General features: G+C 33.0%; 3 protein-coding genes across 3 annotated transcripts; 2 read left to right on the forward strand and 1 right to left on the reverse strand.

The window, feature by feature from the left end:
- Positions 1–5,350: 5,350 nt before the first annotated feature.
- On the forward strand, positions 5,351–8,725 carry LOC134681548 (uncharacterized). The gene is made up of 2 exons (XM_063541192.1): positions 5,351–5,732; positions 8,310–8,725. The coding sequence occupies exons 1-2, from the start codon at positions 5,351–5,353 to the stop codon at positions 8,723–8,725; spliced, it is 798 nt and encodes a 265-aa protein (XP_063397262.1).
- A 1,897-nt stretch (positions 8,726–10,622) lies between these two features.
- Positions 10,623–10,982, forward strand: LOC134681549 (complement C1q-like protein 4). Its single transcript, XM_063541194.1, has one exon. It carries the CDS (start codon positions 10,623–10,625, stop codon positions 10,980–10,982), a length of 360 nt encoding a protein of 119 aa, XP_063397264.1.
- An 8,376-nt stretch (positions 10,983–19,358) lies between these two features.
- Positions 19,359–21,455, reverse strand: LOC134681616 (neurogenic locus notch homolog protein 3-like). The gene is made up of 3 exons (XM_063541267.1): positions 21,330–21,455; positions 20,357–20,476; positions 19,359–19,770 (listed from the first exon to the last, which is right to left on the reverse strand). Exons 1-3 carry the CDS (start codon positions 21,382–21,384, stop codon positions 19,451–19,453), a joined length of 495 nt encoding a protein of 164 aa, XP_063397337.1. The 5' UTR covers positions 21,385–21,455; the 3' UTR covers positions 19,359–19,450.
- Positions 21,456–21,680: the final 225 nt, after the last annotated feature.

Consider the following 21,680-nt stretch of genomic DNA (forward strand, 5'->3'; position numbering starts at 1 on the left):
TAGTTTCATGAAGTATTCACAACACAATAGAGCTTATTTTGGTAGTTTTTTTTTACTTAAAAATATGAACAATTAAGCTTTCCTATTTCACCGTTTCATGTTGTATTCTCCTTATCGTCATAGTTTCATTAGAAATAGTGGTTTTTTTTGTAAACGACATTGACTTTTATACACGATTTACCACCTTTGAAAATAGAATTAATAAATTTGTAAACTGATGAGCAAGGAAAATATGACTCTTCTTACGATAAATATGACAAAGAAACACTATTTACAGTTTGATGCTTCGGTCAATCTACTACATGCACTACGAATAATGAATTAATAAATTTTTTTTTTTTAAGCTGGTCTGCTGAATCAATAAAGGCTAGAGTAGTATATTCATAAATCGATTCAGGAAAAACAAATCCGGGATACAAACTAAAACTGAGGGAACACATCAAATATAAGAGGATAACAACGATACAAAAGAAACACAACACTAAAATGCAACACACACAGAAACGAATTATAATATATACCAGAAACATATTTGTCCTGACCCCTTCCGGGAAAATTATGTGTAAGTTAAAACCGAGGTATAAAAGTAGTGGTTCTTACGATCTAAAAACTACGTTTAGGACAACGTTCTCATTGGCTTGTTTATTTATCATTTTTGTTATCTATCATTCGATTGGTTTTCAATGTTAAAACCTATAGTCATGTCGGACTTAAAAGTACTGCTATATTATATAGAGAGTCTCTATATATATTCGTAGAGAGTCTCGTTATATTATAGTAGTATATTTATAATAGTATACATGCAGATAAACGCAAATAATTGTCCTTTCCCCATCCGAGTATTTAAGTAATGTTTGTGTAAGTTAAACCGAGGTATGATTGTAGTGATTTTTACGATATAAAAGCAACGATATGGACAACGCTAAAATTGGCTTATATATTTAGTCTTAAAGGCATGATTTTTTTTATTAGTTGTTAGTGGCTTTGAACTAGCTGTCAGATAACTGCGAGTACTCTCAGATCTGTTCATTGTGTCTTTTTGTGTCCGGATGTATAAGTACCCGGCCACGTCCTCTTTTATATTTTGTCTATTTGATGAGTTAAGCCTTTTTCAACTGATTTTCATAGTTCATTCTTATGTTGTACTGTTATACCACTGTCCCAGGATAGAATGGGGGTTGGGATCCCGCTAACATTTTAATTCCCCCCCCCCACCACACTATTTATGTATGTGCCTGTCCCAAGTCAGGAGCCTGTAATTCAGTGGTTGTCGTTTGTTTATGTGTTACATATTTGTTTTTCGTTCATTTTTTTTACATAAATAAGGCCGTTAGTTTTCTCGTTTGAATTGTTTAAATTGTCTTATCGGGGCCTTTTATAGCTGACTATGCGGTATGGGCTTTGCTTATTGTTGAAGCCCGTACGGTGACCTATAGTTGTTAATGTTTGTGTTATTTTTTGTCTTTTGTGGATGGTTGTCTCATTGGCAATCACACCATATCTTCTTTTTTATATTATTGATTTTCATTTTTATTATCTATCATGCGATTAGTTCTCATATTAAAACCGGAAGTCATGTCTGAAATAAAAGTCGGTTTGATAACTGAAACAATATTTGGACACCTTTATTTTCGTTTTTCTTCCAAAATAACCCAAACTGAATAGTCAAAAGAATGAATGACAAATGCGACTAGTCATGATACCTATAGGACACCATCTTCGCTAGCCAAGGGTTACGATCCACTCCCGCTCTCTTCACCCTTGGCGGATTGAGATAATATTTCGGAGACACAAGGTAAGGATTTTTATTGGTTGCAGTAGATACTCGCTGCATCCAATCAAAAAGCGCCTATAACATGATCACGTGTAAATGTTGAAAGTGTTTGTAAACAATTGCCACGTGTTAATTGTGCAACAAGTCTTTACATCACTAAACATAGGACTATATTTAGTGACAACTTGAATGTTTTTAATCAACTAATAGAAGTTTCTGTGTATGTTTCATGCACAAATGCATGAATATTGACATATATTTTCGTTTCCGGCTTTACCAAGTGGTTAGAATCTAGACGCTACCGTGTTTTATCTCCAAATTGAAGAGTTCAAGTGCTACCATTGGTCAAGAATAATTTATTCGGAATGGGCGTGACTTTAAACTTCCGATAGATGGCGCAACATTGATATCACAAATGTTGGCTCAATCTGCCAAGGGTGAAGAGAGCGGGAGTGGATCGTAACCCTTGGCTAGCGAAGATGATAGGACACAGAAGCATGTTGATTAATATATTGTGGGAGGAAGAGACGCTACACACAAAATGAGGTCTTTTCGTTTAATAGTATATATACTGGTCATTTTACTGACATGCCACAGAACAAATGGTGGATTAACTACTGTTTTTGTGGCTACCCAAACCTCCCGCTTTTATGGCAATGTTAAATATAACATTAAAATGACAACATTACATGGTAGGACTACAATACAGTTAGAATATTCAAGACAGAGAATCACAAACATAACAGCTATCCTAAGGTACCAGGCTTATAATTTATTATGTCAGACGCGCGTTTCGTAAACATACGAATCATTAGTGACGCTCAGATAAAAAGGTTGAAATCCAAACAAGTACAAAGTGAAAGAGAATTGAGGACCAAAAGTTCAAAAAGTTGTTCCAAATACGTATAAGCCTAAGGTTATCTGCCTGGGATAAGAAAATCCTTAGTATTTAGAATGATATTGCTGAAATATTTTATTTTAATATACATGTACATGTTTTCATTTAAAAATCTGTATTTGACGATTGATTACCTGATATTTGAAACAGATTAAAAATTTCTTACATAAAGAAAGAAAATTATGGATGAAAAGGTGATGTCGATTTTTATTACAAATATGCCGTTTTTTTTCGATGAAAATGCTCTAACAGAATGACTGAAATAAGCAATTCATACGTTTTTTCTTGAGTCACTAGCAATATGCTTTTGAGATCTGAAAAGATATAAAAAAAGAATATACTCCGCTTTTTAAATATTTCATGCATACAAAACTTGTAACTTATAACTTTGTGGGGATGAACAGCTCTTCGTGTATGCAAACTTAAAGGGAATTACTACTCATCATTTTTTAGTTTTAGTAATGTTTTAACTATAAATGCATGCATTAAACAGTTCCAGTTATAATTATCATCATCTACTTACTTTTCTTGTCCTTTGTCGTAATCTCTTTGCATTTTTTTTATCCTTCCGGAGCACCTAAGAATAATTTCGGTTTTACAGGGTTAGTGTTGCTTAGTCTTTTTTTATGTAATTTGTTGTTTTTCGTTTCGTCTCGTTCATTTTGTATGTTTGATCATCCTTTTGATATCTTTGCTTTTGAGCATGTCAATTGCATCATTAAACCTAATCTCTCTATTCAGGCATAATGAAAAAGGTCCAGCAATTAATGCTAATTAAAGATGTAAATTAAACACGATTCTAGTGAAAATAAAAAGCGAAGTTACGGGCTTTCAACAATTACGTCGACCAAAGGTGAGATATTCACCAATACAAGCTGTTCTTTGTCTAACTTCATCACACAAAATGTCCTGGTTGTCTGACATTTCAGTTTCAGAACATAATACAACACTGAACATATTTTCTACTGATCTTCAATAAAGGGCAACCAAATTGTGACGGCGTCATTAAAGCTCTGAAAAATTACATGAACTTCGAAAGTAAACTCATATTAGATACCAGGATTGATTTTTTTGTATTTGTGCCAGACGCGCCTTTCGCCTACCAAAAAACTAGTCAATGACGCTCGAATAAAATTATTTTGACAACAAACGATACAACATAACACATTTTCAACCGAAACCAAAACCATAACAAAAAAATCAAAAATAAATACATGAAAGTTGGATGTACAAAATACCGAATCATGTTGTATATCTATACAAATTAACTCTCAATATAACAATCATACTAGAGAATAGGTCTCGTGTGGTATTTATCAGACATACGACATGAACGTTTAACCAAAATCTAAGACGTGGTAAAAATGTCATTAGTAATTTTTGACACAGCCACATCGTAAAGTTCAATACATTCGTGATGGTGTCCATAAAATGTACGGAGTGTCATTTTAATCTTTCCTCCTTATAACTCTGTTGGAGTACTTTTTGCATAAGGAGCACACTTCTGTTTATGGAGCCTGCACAGTGTGGACATCAAGAAAGTTCACCATTTTATCTACACAAACATAATTCTTTCGCAAAAGTTAAAATGAGATGGTGGTTCTCGTACAACTTTTGAATACAATAATAATGTAGGTTATAAAATTTTAATGATAAAGACTAGTATAATCAAATTCGGCAAATCATTCTTTCGAAAGCTTTAGGTGTGGTGATACTAGCTGAACTCTCAAACATAGATATTAAAGATTTTTATTTCGTGATAAAAATTGTTTAAAGCTGTAAGAAGTGTTATTTCTGGTTTTGTTTTTATTATACCAGACAGCAGTATCTGACTTATGTTAATATCTTGCCTCAGTTTGCTTTCATCCTATCGTAATTCTTCTTTTCATTATCTAAAGGTCTATGGTAATCTTGTTGTTCATACACCAAAAATGAAAATAGTGTTACGTCAATAGTTGAATTTCCAATTTTTAGGACGTTTTAAACCTATCTAAACGTTTAGTTGTACGCTTTTGAAAATAATACACAGACTGCATTAAATGCTGAAACGGCGAATTGGTGGTACAGATGTTTATGTCGTGTTGAAGTTTACGACATATGGTATCGACAGGCCAACAAATGAGTGTTGTCCGCACAAAAAACAAATGATATAATATCCTTACATTTTGTTCCTATGACCTGTTTGACATGTCAAAATATATTAAACATGTTTTCTTAGATGCTCTTTCTCTTAAATTTGTATAAATCTTTAAGGTGCGGCTTATACTACTTTTTGATATGAAGTTTTTCGGATACATTCTCTACAAAAATTATTACCACAACAGAAATCTATAGAGTTTTTAAAGTTTTATGCATATACTATTTAATACCCGATGGACCTTCGTTTACTACATGGATGTATATGAAATATTCAAATAAGTATTTTAAAGACCTGAATATGCACAAATATTTGCATCATTTTCAGTTTTTTTGCTGCGTGTTTCGGTTTTTAACATAGCGTTATTATCAGTAGACATTCTTGATAATTTACATCGAATGGTTCCAAAGAATAAACCATAACCATTCTGCATTAAACTCTTATCTGTTGGTTATTAGATAAGAAGTACGACAATGTCACGAATTTCCCTATCAGTGAAACAGCGTACATGTGTGTGGGTTATATAATTAACACATTCAATATGGCTTCACATGTCATAGTTTTACTGCTTGCAGAAGCATTCGTTATTCTAGCTTTAACAAAATCAGAAAATATCGATCTATATTCTGAAATTTTGGAAATTCAAAAAACGGTGAAAGCGCAAGAAATTGAAATGAAAGCGCAAGGAATTGAAATCTCTCATTTAAAAGCCACGGTTATAAATCAGCAAAAAGAAATTGAAAGACTAAATGCTATCATAACAAATCTGCAAACAGTAAACAGAGAAATGAATGTTGGAGCTAGCCAAACTGACCAGGACAGCATGGTATATGACAACGGAAGGAAACCTGAAACACATGTCAAAAGTTTGCCAACAGGGGACGAAGGACACCATGATCAGATTGAAAAGGAAAAACCAAGAGGTAAATCGAATATTTGTATTCGCCCCAAAACACCATAAATATCACGAGAAGAGATTTTTGTCGGTTATTGAAAAATGTTAAAATATAAAACAACAAAACATCGCCGTGTCTCACTCTTATTGCTACTTTTAAGATTCTCGTCATTCAATTACAACCTTGGCAAATACCGCTTTAACAATTCATAGATGTGAAACCGCGAACTTCAAATTTAGTTACATCATTTAAATGAAAACTTCGGGGAATAGTTATCATAGGAGTACATGTCCGTTCCTCCTATATGATGTACATAAATAAAAACAATTATCTGAAATAACGACTTATTGAATTTTTTACATAAAAATTATATTCGGGTTTGTAATAACAAGAGCAACATGATCTGTTAGTCTTTTTTTTATAGCCATAGTGTTGTCAGTTTAATTTAGACTAATAAGTGAGAATGTCCCATTGGTATATTTCGCTTTTCTTTCACAAATAACCTTATCAATTTGTTAATTTTTAGTAGACAACGGTCTTTTCCCATGTTGATTGTATTAACTTTAACTTTTTCTTGTTAATTTGTAGTATCCATACAAAGTCTTTAGAATTTGAAGATTTCTTTTTGGACATGTTGGGTATACTTTTATGTATTCCCACTGGGTAATAAAAATCTTAGTTATCTTGATGAGACACGGTGTCAAAATTTGTACACCACTATATATCTACAACGTAAATGACAGATTAAACCATCGCTTATTTTATTAATTAATATTACTTTTACTGTTAAATCTGTTTTTGTTATATCTACTTTACGTGACTCTGCATGTATGTATGCCGTCATACTTTAAACGACAAAATTATTTCTATGTCTACCTGTGCGAATTTTAAAAGCGCAATTTTACACCAGTACTGAAAACCTTCTATCCTTTACGGGTAGACATTACATAGATATTAAGTCGTATAAGATAAGCAAAATGAGTATGTTAAATTTGATGTATGCAATTTTGTGCTTCTTCGTGACATTTGTTGTTTTATAGTGATATTAAGCTGATAACACAATATTGGCTGCTGTACCCCTATTTTTAACATTTTTACTCTTTGAGTATGTTTGTTTTGTTCATGCATCGTTGACAATGTAATGGAATTTGATGCGACTGTCGACTGAGAGGTTTAGCTAGCTATAAAACCAGGTTCAATCCACCATTTTCTACATTAAAAAATGCCTGTTCCAAGTCAGGACTATGACAGTTGTTATCCATTCGTTTGATGTGTTTGGACTTTTGATTTTGCCTTTTGATTTTGGATTTTCCTTTTTGAATTTTCCTCGGAGTTCAGTGTTTTTGTGTTTTTACTTTTTATTTGCAGTAAATAAAATTCGCTTGTTCGTAAATGAATTTATTGTCGTAAAAATGTGCTTTTCAATTAAATATCCCTTAGTCAAGGTGAGTATATCCCGATTCGTGTCGTTCAGTTGTGTCACATCCGAAAAAAGAGCAGACCGCAACACAATATATATTATGATATTGCATGCAATCAACCCCTTTTAAATGCGTCCGCTAATGCATTCTAATCAACAAAAGTAACGATACACAAGTGTGTAATTTGATTTGCATAACATATCACAGATAGTTAAAACTGTTAAATTATCAAATGCAAAACATTCATTTGTAATCAAATGCATATGATTAAAGAATCCGACCAAATTGGAAAGTTAGAATATATCGTATTATCAAACGCAGTGAATCAATTTGTCTTGGCAGAAAATGAAGACAAAAATCAGCACTTAATGTAACTACATTACTAGGTTTTACAATTGATATTTTAAAGTTTGGCCTTCTATGTTGTGATGTTACACTATTGTGTCAGATAAGGGAGAAGGTTTGATATCATTAAAACGTTTAATCCAGCTGCAATTGTTTGTGCCAGTCCTAAGTCAGGAATCTTATCTCCAGTGGTTGTTGTTTGTTGATTTTGTTCATAAGTGTTTCTCATTTCTCATTATTTTTATATATATATTATACCGTTGGATTTCCCATTTGAATGGTTTTAAACAAGTAGTTTTTGTGAGGGCCCTTTGTAACTTTCTGGTCGGTTCCAGCCAAGACTCCGTGTTGAAGACCGTTCCTTGACTTATAACAGTTTACCTTTATAAATTGTGCCTCGGATGCAGAGTTGTCTCATTGGCAATGATACCCAATCTACATAGATCTACTTAATTTTGAAGATGACAATTCAGTATTCAAATATCTGCAAAGGGATTTAAAATGTCGAGCAGAACATGTTCAAGTTTAAAATTATAATATCGATTTATTTTTTTGTGAAAATACGACTTTTGAAAGAACATACATTCACATTTTTTTCCCGTTTGGCCATAAATCGATAATTTTGAAATTAACACTCAGTAAATATCAGACCAATTTAGCAATTATTTATCTTGGTACAGTGTATCTGATTTCATCATATATGGAAATTACATTGCTTCGTATCGTTCCTTTTGTTGACAATCTATATAACATATATGACAGTGTGTCAGGACTGTTTTTATGCGTGATTTTTTGTATACTATTTTGTAATAAAAACATAATTTTGATGAATTTTCAGTAAACCGACTTTTGACAGCAAATATTCCTGTACAACATTCTGCCGTTGCATTTTATGCCCAACTTACTACACCTGAAACAAATGTTGGAAAGCACCATCCAATAGGATATAACAAACATTCGGGGACATTTACAGCCCCTAAAAGTGGAATATACGTTTTCACTTTCACTCTATTTTCTAGTCGAGGTGGCGCCATGTTTGTGAATATTTTTAAGAACAGTGAAGTAATTGCCCAGGTTTATACAGAAATGAGAACTGACACATATAGTGGTACAACCCCAGTAGCTGTTATTGATATGAACGTTGGAGATATCGCTTTTGTTAGAACCAGTTCCACTGTTCAACCACATGGGGATGTTTATAGTGACGTAAACGTGAAAAGCTCATTTGCTGGATGGAAAATAGCAGACTCGTGATTTTGTTTTATAAAGAAGTCACAAATACTTGATGTTTTTTTTATACTTAAAATTTAGACAACCTAACTTTCAGGGGTTGATCCTAATTGTATTTTTAGTTCCATTAGAAAAATCTTACAAAATAAATTGGATATTGACTTTTAAAATAAAATTTGGAAACAGTTTGAAAGCTTGGTAATCATAAAAAAACACGTCTTAAGATAAAGGAAACACTATACACAAATTGTAGCTTCGGTAGTTTAAAGGATTAGAATTCATGTTTATGTTCGTATTGTTATGCGTTTACCTTTCTACATTGGCTAAATGTATAGGGGGAGGGTTGATATTTCATAAAAATGTTTAACCCCGTCGCATTTTTGCGCCGGTCCCAAGTCAGGGGCCTCTGCTCTTTGTTAGTCTTGTATTATTTTTTATTTTAGTTTCTTGTGTATAATTTGGAGTTTAGTATGGCGTTCATTATCACTAAATTAGTATATGTATGTGTTCAGGGGTCAGATGAAAGACGCCTCCGGGTCCTGGAATTTCGCGCTGCATTGAAGACCTATTGGTGACCTTCTACTGTTTGTTCTATGGTCGGATTATTGTCTCTTTGACACATTCCCCATTTTCATTCTCAATTTTCTGTTTTCCTTAAGAGAACAGCATTTTACGCTTAATTCACAATTTATTCGTAAGACAATGCTTGTAGAAAGTCAGGATTTTGACAGTTGTTAATGTTTGATGCCTTGGAGCTTTTGATTTTGCCATTTATTTAGAATTCATTCAGATTTTGGCATTTTTGTTCTATCAATACACTTATTCTATAGTATTCAACAAGGGTCTTGTATAGTTCTCGTAGAAACTTCCTAGATAAGACCAATGTATTGATGTGATTATAGCGACTTAAATGTTATCTTTTAAGGTTAACAAATGAAACGAAAATATTGTTATAGACAAAAGTTACCATTGGTCGAATGTACTTTTTTAAATGTTCAAAATGATAGTCTTGATATTCATATAGATACAGTTTTTCCGATGTACCCACTTGTTACTGGTGTTTGTTATGAAAACTAATAACTGAAATCGACACTACATGCGTATAACGCTCACGAATTGGTTGATGCAAATTATTAAATCAGTAATTTCACTATCAAATAGCGTCACCGATGAGTCTTTTGTAGACGAGACGCGTCTGGCGTATATACTAAATTTAGTCCTGGTATCTATGATGAGTTTAATTAAAAGCTTTACACATCACACAGACATAAAGAATTGGTTTGCAAGATTGGATGTATACAGTTGGGGCACTTAGCGAACTCCATAATATTATGGAATTGGCTCAATTCGACAGCTTTATGAAAATCCATAATATTATGAGATTAAATAATATTTCCAGTAATATTATACGAGTCCATAATTTTAAATATTATTGAATCTCATAATTAAGTATGGAAAAATATAATTTTGATATGTCCGAAAAACTGTTTTTTGGGCACTACTGACAAGTTCCGTAATTTATTGTTCTTAGAATGCTTATTTTATAATCATCTATTGATTATATTCATCCGACAATAGTCGCCGTCCTCACGTCAAACTTATAAATGCTTACGTCTTCACCGTCTTTCATCGTATATGTAAACCATGTAATACGAATTGAAAAGCACATCGTTATTTTACGCGGACGCTGTACTAAAGCTTAAAAATGTACATACAATATGGTTAAAATCATCAATTCTTTAAAATAAACTTATTGTAGATAGCTACTAAATTCAATATGAACTAGACGTCACTAATTTATCTGACTGTTGATGACGTCTTTACAATTTCAGTAAGACGTTAACTCACAGCAAATGTTCCTGTTCAACCTTCCTCTGTTGCATTTTATGCCAAGCTTTCAACAAGCGAACAAAATATCGGAATGCACCATCCAATAGTATTTGATCATGTGATCTTAAACGTGGGAAACGGTTATAACAAACATTCGGGGGCATTTACAGCCCCTAAAAGTGGAATCTACGTTTTCACTTCCCTTCTCTTCCCTAGTCGAGGTGGCAACATGGCAGTGAATATTTTCAAGAACAGTGAAGCTATTGCTCAGATTTTTACAGAGGCGGGAACTGACACGTTTAGTGGAACAACTCCAGTAGCTGTCGTTGAGATGAATGTTGGAGATATCGTTTTTGTCCGAACCAGTTCTATTTTTCAACCACATGGGGATGTAAATAGTAATGTAAACCAAAAAAGTTCATTTGCTGGATGGAAAATAGCAGACTTATGATTGTTTAATAAAATAGTAACTCATACTAAAGTCTGTTTGTTATTTGAACATGAATCTATAAATAATTATTTTTTCATAGTTCACGGGTTAGTGTTGAGCTACTAGTAGCATTATCTATAAAGTTGATTATGAAATAGACTGCAAATAAAAGGACAACCGATGCCCCTCTCTTCTTAATATTAATATATCATAATAAATGGGTTGTATACTTCGGTAACTACTAGTATACGATTTTAAAATAATTTTAAAACCATCATTTTAAAATGGTCTGTTGGACTATGTTATTCGAAACATACATGGTTTCCTTGTTTACTTTTAAAAGAACTGGATATGTTGATAATATTAGAGGCTTGACACGCTAATATTACAAAACAAACTTTGTTGGTTGAATAAGAAATATAAAAAAAATACAGTAATTTCAACAATGCCCTTGTGTTCATGTTATGTGAACTTCCTGAATAAATGATTGGTGTCTTATGATGATTGTGGAGTTACATAACAGTTTTTGAATTTATTACAGGTATTCATATAGCAGTAGACGATTGCCCATTTTGCAGCAACTGTCTCACCCCTTTTGGACTTAATTTGACACTTTCGGATTGAGTGAGTTACTTTGAATTGATTCATTTGGTCGACCATGTGATTTGAACATCCGTTAGCTAAATTGATAACAGAATATTTTACCATTTTAGTTTGGCGTGTGGTTTTCTTGACATCTTGTTAATCTAGCTGCATATTACTTGATTTTGGTGATATTCTATCCTGAACTTCTTCTGACTAGCTTTTTTTCTATACGAAGAACTGTACCAGTGACGTGACGTACACAGAAAGTAGTGAAACGAAGTTGGTAAAGCTTTTGTTTCCATTCAAACATTCACACCAATTTTACTAAAAATCATTGCTGTGTACTGTTATCATCAATCGCTTGCCAAAAAAAAGGTGCACGTCATATCATGAATCGGATGGATCTGCTTCGTTTTGACTGCTAATTTCACTTATGCTAGGATCTATTGATTATTGACTTCTTAGTGTTTTCAGGTAAGATCAGATTTTTATATGAAAATTCATTGAATAGTAGTCTCGCCCTTGTATTTTTCTTTGTTTTGAGGGTAAATAAATTTGTCGTTGTTTTACATTTTTCTTTGCTATCGCTTTTACAGTTTGTTTGTCAGCGACTTACGATTTTGACAGAATCATTTATGTATACAGACTCCCTCTGTCTAGTTATCTGTTCGTGATGAGGCGAAGTAGTTCCATTAAACATGGTAATGCCATTATTCATAGACTAACGGTATAGACACACTTGAGGTCATAAAGAACAGTCGCATCAAATTCCATTATATTGACAACGATGTGTGAACAACACAAACAGACATAATTGGTAAAAATATCAAAAATAGTCAACATTGTGATATAATTTTTAACACTACAAAAACAAACAAATATGTCATCAACGAAACACAAAAAAAATATATATAGGAAGCAATTTACAAAAACATGAACGACAAGAATACAAAAATTTACCATAGCGCAATAACACAATGACGGGACGTATTAGTTCCGAGCAACGTCAAATGGATTTACCAAAATAATTGTAAAAGTAATATTCACAAAGACAAATAAAAGAATACTGTAACACGTAATTAAAAGGATAGATAACGTCACTACCTAAAAAGGTTAAGGGTTATGGTTAGAGTAAGGGTTATGGTGAGATTCAAGGGTTCAGGTTAACTCTAACTTCAATACCAGCATGTAATATTTGTGAAGTTGATACGTTATATGTATCAACACTTATTGGAACCTTCCCATGAACTTTTGTTTTAGGAAAAGGACAAGAAGTTCTTTGATTTACCACTGGTTCGTCGACTTTTTGCTGAGATACTTGTGACGTTTTCCAAAGCATGAGTAGCAGCTGCAAGGTTTAAATTTGTTAACCGAATAAGTTGGAAAATCAGTTTATCAATGATAATTTATGTCAACATAGACTACTACTGGGCTAGTGGTACCCTCGGGGAATTAAAACTCCACCAGCATAGTCATCAAACAAGTGGTTGTGAATAAAACATCATAGATACTAGGATTTACATTTTGCTTACAAAATAATCATCAGTGACGCTCGACAGAAAAGTTAAAACAGACAAATACAGTACAAAGATGATAAGCATTGAGGACAACAATTTCCTTAAAGTTTAGAACTAAATACAGCTAATAATGGATGTTTTCTACTTTGATTTTGTCCGCTTAATTCTTCTTTTCTTTTCATATATGTTATGTATATTGTAAAAAGACTTTTTTTAATCTTGTAAACTCCAAATATGCAATAATAAAACTACAGTACTGAATTTCAAAGTACACTTTTAGCATGTAGCCTTTCAGTACTGATTTACAAGAGAGTCGAAATGTACAGTAAACATTTGATTTAATTCTAAGTAGTGCAGTCGCCTTTTATGCAACGTCAGATATTGCTACCATTTAGTGTAACAGAAAAATTACGTTAATCAGGAAACGCACACTATTTAATGTTGTTGGATAAATGCAAAATATTAAACCAAACCCACAATTTCTGTGTGATTCCAATATAATATGATTTTATAATTTACAAATGATATTAGATCTTATTGTCAGTGATTTTGTTGGAATATTTTCGTATTAAAAACGATAAAAGCGGGAGCTTTCGCTAGCCACAAAATCAGGTTCAATCCACCATTTTTTTCTGGAAAAAATGTCCTGTACCAAGTCAGGAAAATGGCAATTTTTATCGTACAGCTTGTTTTTGTGTGGGTGTTTCGTTGTCGTTTTTGTTTATTTCTGTATTTCTCTGTCCTGTTTGTTCTTTCATTTATTTGAATTGTAGTCCTGTCATGTAATATTATGATTTTTTTTAACAACATAATTAAATATCTATTTCAAATATTGGCTTGTTACAATATCCTTCAGGATCCAAGCTCAGAGCTCCTGATGTTCTCTGTTACAATCGACTAATCACTCAGGGTAGTGAATAGTTGTAAAATACATATTAATTTGTATGTCAAATATATATTAAATAATATCACTTAGTATGACTATTCATATGTTTTCTAATAGTTGCTAAAAAATTACTTTTAATTTTCAAACATACTCTTCTATTTAACTCATTGAGAAAGAGTGAGAAAAGATTGACATTTTTCGTCAGATATGTAATAGGTTTTGTAAATTGAAAAACCAACAATTGTTAAAAAATAGATAAAGTCAAAATATTCTTCGTCAGAAGTTTTATATCCAAATACCAAGTGTCGTAGTTTTATCTTAAACATTATTTTACTGTTCTTCATCTATGTATTACCATTATGATTTTAGTGTTTTACCTAACAGTGCCATAAAAGCGGGAGGTTTGGCTAGCCACAAAACACACCATTCCCCCCCCCTGAAAATGTCCTGTACCAAGTCAGAAAAATGCTTATTATTATATTATAGTTCGTTTCTGTGTGTATTTCATTTTAGTGTTGTGTTTCTGTTGTGTCGTAGTTTTTTCATATTTGGTGTGTTTCCTTCAGTTTTAGTTTAAAACCCGGATTTGTACTTTTTTCTCAGTCAATTTATAAATTTCGAACAGCGGTGTACTTCTGTTGCCTTTATTCGCTATGTTTCTAAACAAAATTTGTTTAAATGTTTAGTTATTTGGGTTTTTTTTTGTGTTCTTTCAAACACCATTATAGTTCTTATTATTATCAGATCGGTCTAGTCTTAAAAGTAATAACTAAAAACGTACTGCATAAATAAAACATGTATATGAAATTATGATTCTTATTTTCTCTCATCAAAGGAAATCTTTTAATATCAGGTAAGGTCTTCTACATCCTCGCCTGATAACTGTTGGGTTAAATTCTAAAAGTTTCTGTTGAAGGCGTATCTGGTAAATTTCTTCGAACAAACATATTATCAATAGTGTTATTATCTTTTCTAAAATTTATATCAACAGCTTACAGTTCACTTTTTGTCGTTAAAACAGAAACTATACAGACAAAACATACGACAACAAACCTTTAAAAACATTATATCACAATTACGAAGATGGCTCATCTTAAATATCGCCTTTTCAGAATCTGAAGGACTATTGGTAATCTCATTGTTCGTACACCAAAATGAAAATAACGTTACATCATTGGTTGAATTTTAATTGTTTGGAACATTTCTAACCAATCACTACATGTTGGCGTACGCTTGTGAAAATATTACCCATAATGCATTAGATTTGAAACGGCAAATTCAGCAGTTAAAAACGGCATATCACACTTTCCTAAAATAGTGACAATTATTTGGTCCGCATTACAAATTTGCTTAATCTATAATTTGAGACTTGAAATAGCTTAACCTTAAGGTAAACATAGAATGCTCCAGTTTTTGACATTTCTTGAAGTGGAAAATAGTTTTAAACCGTCAGCACTAAAACTTAGTCTGGTTGACCCTATGTTTGGTGCATTAATTTAACAAGGTATTATATCTGTGTAGTACGTACTACTGTTATCGGCATGACAAATACTATTAATGGTTTTAATACAAAATTGCTGTACTTTTATCAATATTAAGGAAATATCTTCAGTTTTATTAAAACGTGATTTACAAATAGTGAGAGAGTAACGGTACCTCGAAAGAAATAAGTGGCTGAATTTTTAGTATCTTATTTGATAAAAAGTTGGTCCTGTTAAAGTTAAAACATATTTGTCATTCGATGTATCTAGATTGCTCAAAATAATGAATAGTACAGTTTTTTTTCAGTTTCAGTATAGGTCTAATACAAAAAATCTAGCAGTGTGAATAACAATATCGGATTTGTTGCTAATTTTCTCGATATTGTTAAAGTAAGAGTGTCATCATCTGCAGTCATTTGATTTAATGTAATGATTCTTGTACACGGTATATCGTAACTTAAATATTAATCTTTGTGGTTGTTGTTGCTATATCATACAACCATTGAAAAGAAGATAAATGCAAACTGGCAAAAGACTAAATAAAGTTCTTGTAACGCCTACGCATAGAGTATCTATCTCCCACTTGAAACAGTTGTCCATACCGTGTTTTTAAACCATTGTTCCCATTAGAAGTTTTGTTGCTTCTAAGAAAGTGTTGGGGGATCATGCTGGTTTTAGTAAAGTCGTCTCTTTGAATTAGTTACACACAACATGCATGATCATAATTTGTATTGCGTCAGTGGAATAAGTAAGTGTAAAGCAATTCTACCGAGAAAAGAGATATCCTGCAATCTGTCATCCTTCATATATATTATAGTTTAAGCCCTGTTCACAACGAACCAACGACACATCTATGCAGAGCCACGGCATGACATTTGGTCAAATCGCGGGGATCTGTGATCGTCGTACGATAGTCGCACGATATGTTTAAGCATCGGGGCGGTGTCGTGTATCGTGGGACGAAAATTGAACATGCACCTTTTTTGCTCTACGATTTAGTGATCAGTTTAAGGCCAATCGACATTAAAAGATAGAATCGATTTCATACATAGCATTATACTTGGTATACTTCGCAAAACTTATATTTGAATTGCAATAGAGTTGTCTTTCTTTAAGCACACATTCGTGTTATCTTGCTAAGTGAAAATTTTAATGAATGTTTTTTCCTAAACGACGAAATTATCGTTTTGAATTTTTTTATTTGTTTCTTTGTTCCTGAATTCTCTGTATGTCAATAGATCTTCTAACATCTTAGTTTTGTATTCGCCAAAATTAAATCTTTCAAATATATATTTTGGCTTTCTCAGTTTCTATCCGAACAAATCTTGTTCAAAAACTATTTAGATTCGCACAGAACACCTTCTAAGGAAGATGAGCTACTCAGGTTCATTAGAGCTTAATCTTCATGTCCTGCTCGTCTTTTCTGGTGGTTTTATCGGCGTGTGCCAAGACACAACGGATGTGAAAACCAAATTACATAGATATGAAGTACAAATAGTATTCATGTTGAAATTTAAACTAAGTTTGATATCAATATAATGAAAAGTAGAGTTGGTATGGAAAAAGTTGTCAAACAAAAACTGTAATCTGCAGGTTCTGGTGAACATTTTGGGATTAGCAGTAGGAAATCCTAACACAGGTTAACTTCTAAGATATTAAGTTGGTCAAGCCCCCAAAGGAGGGAAGAGGGCATTAAAAGGATTTAGACTGCATCTAATGATGATGTGTGGATTTTTAAGTCCGGCTATCCTGTCTGGATATTACGGACTGTAGTAACCTATCTTATAGACTGGAGTCTGTTGGTCTTCTTGCCTTCATTTACTCCGACTTCGTTGGTGTTGCTGGTACGGAGTATCAGATCGTGCCGCTAGTATGGCTAATTGTATTCTCTTTTTGGATTGTTCAGTGATGACAGGCGATGTGTGTGGTGGTGTGCATAGTATGTCTGGGTAGTCGATGTCGAACCGTCTTCAAAATCGATCCTACTGCGCTTGCCTCTGTCATTGGTGGAGGTGTAAAATACCAGGTGGTGGCAGGTCTTGTTGGGGTTGTAGGGACTGGTGACAATATCCCTATTGACTACAACCCCAACTGGTTCCCCTTTGTACTTAGTTAGTGTTAGTGCATGTCCAGCTACGCTGTCTCTTGCCTCAGTTTGTGTGATGGTGGTTTGTTGGACTTGGTCAGTAGGTACCACGGCTGTTTTGGTTTGCCATCCACTGGTCAAAGCGATTTGCGTCTCTTCTCCTGGTGGATGTTGGCTTACTCTTCAGGGCCGGCTTGGATTTACTAGAGCATGCCTCTGGTTCCTTAGCCTTTGTCTTGGTCCACGTCAACTGTACTGCCACCTGGTCAGAACTTGACGAGATAATAAACGAAGAAAAACGCCTGCATCTAAAACCAACGGATCATTATATATAATGGTTTTCATAACCATGCATTTTTTCCATTGAAGGCTTTGATTTACTAGAGGATGCCTCTTTTTCCTTAGCCTTTGTCTTTGTCCACGTCAATTGTACTGACACCTGGTCAGAACTTGCCGAGAACTTTCAGGCAGGTTCTTTTCAAGTCAACTTCATGGCGGCTAACAAAGCGCTCAATTCATCGAGTATTTCCATGATGATTTTTACAAAAAGTGAGTAGTGTTAATGAAGCAGTGATCAGTACGAGTACTTCAAACGCGAATAAAAACGCCTGCATCTAAAATCAACGGATCATTTTATATAATGGTTTTCCATTGAAGGGACCAAAAAACTTTAATTTTGTAACACTACAATTTGAAATTAGCTGTGAGTTTGATAAATATAGATTGAACATGATTATCATGCGGACTATATTACTAGTACTAGACTCAAAAAATAAGAATCTGTTTGATATCAGATTACCTGCCGTTTGCTGCATGTACACTGTATCAATTTCTAATCATATGCATTATGTGGGTTTTAATTTACATTTTTGTCACTTGCATTAAGTTTCAATCAGGTAGATTACACCTGTTCATCTGTTTTGCGGTAATTGATTTAATTGCAATCTTGTATTATAGTCTTCTTTGGCAATGTAAATGTTATAAGTGTCATATTGACCGTAAGAACAATTCATATTTGCTGTTGTCATTGTTTACTAAATTAAAAATGTGGATTTTATATATTACGTGTTTAATATTGTTTTTAATGGCATAGTCCTTAACTTTCAATGGTGCGCTGGTAGCGTGCACATTATTTTACAATCTGAGAAACTGTCCTTTTCAGTGCACCAGTGACTTGCAGGAGAAAACCTTTATGACTGACTGTCAATGATGTTGGCTTTCATGTTGACGGCTCATTAAGCATGTCTTGTAGAAGGTTACGGATTTTAAAAGTAAACAACTCTCTACACAGATAATTTTGTTCAGTCAATTTTGATGTACATCAATTCCGATGAATACAAACTTTATACATGTACCGGTAAAGATACAAATATTTCGTTCTTTTTATAAAAGCTATATATTAAATGAAGTCGATGAGACGCAAAATATTAAAACTGTACATAAATGTGAAAAATGAATATATTTGTTTTTTCCATAAGCAGACGGATAGTTTTTGTCGTTTGAATTGATTCACATTTGGTCTATATCTTTTACAGCTGACTATAGATATAATTTGCTCATTACTGCATCCTGGACGATGGTCTGCAATGGCTTAAATTAACGTCATTTAGAAAAGTTGTTTCATTGGCAATCCAACCACATTGCCTTATTTCATACTATTAAACATACAAGATAAAATTGATGTTGCACACAACTTTTAATGTATTTCTTCTCTCCCTTCCATAGAATGTGTTTCTGGATACCATATACACCGTACCATTAGGAAATTTATCCAATAGTGATTACAAACCCATTTTATCTGATAATTTCAAGATAATTTGTAAACGTAAAATATTCATCCCAGACAATGCATATGCAAATGTTTTATTATATAAAAAAATCAAAATAAAAACGTCATCCACAAAAAAAAATCCACTCTAATGTTTTAGTTAATTTTATCCTATTGGTGGTGGAGCCTTTGTAGTTATCGTTCCTTGTGACACCTGCTGTTCTGTGATTGGTTGAGGCGTTTTGATATCATGAGGTGTAGGTGGCGCTTTTGTGGTGAACGGAGGAGGGGAATTTGTCGTATATAGTACAGTTGTAGGTGGTGCCGTGGGTGTTGCAAAACTATTAAGAATTAGCCGTTTTCTAATATTCGAACCATGTAATTTGTGTTCGCAGTTCACTCCAACAAATGACTGTTTGCAATCACAATGATAACTTCCGGGTGTATTCACGCATGCTCCTCTCTCACCACAAGGACTTGGGTTAACTGAAATGTAGACAAGTAAAATATGTGAAAAAAATTGGGGTTGAATAAAAAAATTACAAAAAAAGTATAATTCAACCAACATCACCAATTAATATATTAAACATAAATTACAAAGATCGTGATTGGTATGCAATACCTACTCTAATATAATATTCAAATAGCCAATGCCTGAATTTCGTGCCATATAAAAAATTTGTGCAAGTTTGCTAGAATTCTTCGCTCGGTTTTTAAAATGTTGTTGAATATGCAAAGCAGGAAATTTATAAGATTCGTAGACTGAAAGCAGTCTTGTTCTGTGTCATTTTGGTCTCTTGTGGACAGTTGTCTCATTGGCAATCATACCACATCTTCTTTTTTATATTGGTTGTTTTATCCAATATGACAACTTTTGAAATGAAATACTAGGATATCACACTCGGCGTTTAACAAACACATGGACATATTTTGTTTTGTTCTAGATTGATGGCATTTCATCTATATACAATGTATATGTATATCTGATGCTTACTTATTCAATGATTTTGCATGATATACTATTGATAAATGTTTGTGTTTACTGAAACTGTAATTAACTGCTAAAATATACCTCTGCTACATTCGTCAACATCAATAGAACAGTCACTTCCGGTCCATCCATGATGGCAGATACAAACATTTAACACGCTTACTCCATTGTTACATTGTTTTCCTCCAATAACTGTAAGTCCTGTCCAAAAATAATGAAAACTGCATGTTATGATATTAGATAAATCTATAAATTCCCGATCGGAGGACATGTCGCATTCAGAAACAAAAGAGATAATACATGTAAACACAAGCAGAGGCCCAGTAATTGACAAGGATTCATTCCGTCTTTAAGGTAAGGAAAAGTTCTTTCTATTCTAAAAGTTTATCCAGAATAGCTTCCTAAAACCTCTGGACCAGTTGCTGGTAGCTGCGTTTTATCCTATTTAAATGAGAAGATGTGGTATGAGTACGAATGAGATAACTCTCCATCCAGGTCACAATGTATAAAAAGTATACAATTATAGATCAAAGAATGGTTTTCTACTACAATAGATCTACACAGTTATACGGTTTTGGACCACTTTACGTAAGAACAGGTATGATCTTCATATAATCTACGTCTATTAAAAAGTAGGACATGATAAATGAATAAATAAATAATTTGGTACAAGAAGTTATTGTGTATGTAGATTACCCATTGTAGTATTGGTGACTTCGTGTTCTTAGACAAGACATTCAAAATATTGATGTTTCCATTACAAAATTTTCAAATAGAAAATGGCTTTAAAGAATCACTTATCTTAAACGATAACCATAAGTTCGCGCGTATAAATCTATTAGTAACACGTTTAAACCCTGAGTGAAAAATAAGCACTGATTTCCTTTAATAGAACGATCTCTTATTTGGGAACCTCAAATTTGACTGTAATGACGTATTGGTTCTCATGATGAACATGAATGAAATGCTTCTCGAAGGAAATTTTACCAAGATTATCATTCAATATAAAACTTTCTGAACATTGAAATTACACTGAAACAGTTTGTAAAAATACCTGAACAATTCGCAACAAAAATAAAAGATCCAACCATTAATATAAGTCTATCCATGTCTATAAATCTGAGTTATTATGACGCCAGTAGTTATCTTATCTCGTTAGGGGATTGTACGGACCGTATAGTTCCAGGTCATTTACGTAATCATGACTTTATTCAATTGGAATTTGGTGACTATAATCGGTGTTCAATGTACTTCTGCATTTTATCCAAAATATAAAAATAAAAATTATACGCTTTTAAAAAAGTCGTTTTGTTTACACTAACGGCAACAATCGTATAGGCGAGACACGGGATTCTCTGTAACCCCTTACATTTTATTCCTAAGTATTTGAGCTTGTTCATATTGG

The sequence above is a fragment of the Mytilus trossulus genome, chromosome 8, assembly GCF_036588685.1.
Source record: "Mytilus trossulus isolate FHL-02 chromosome 8, PNRI_Mtr1.1.1.hap1, whole genome shotgun sequence".
In the NCBI taxonomy this organism is placed as follows: domain Eukaryota; kingdom Metazoa; phylum Mollusca; class Bivalvia; order Mytilida; family Mytilidae; genus Mytilus; species Mytilus trossulus.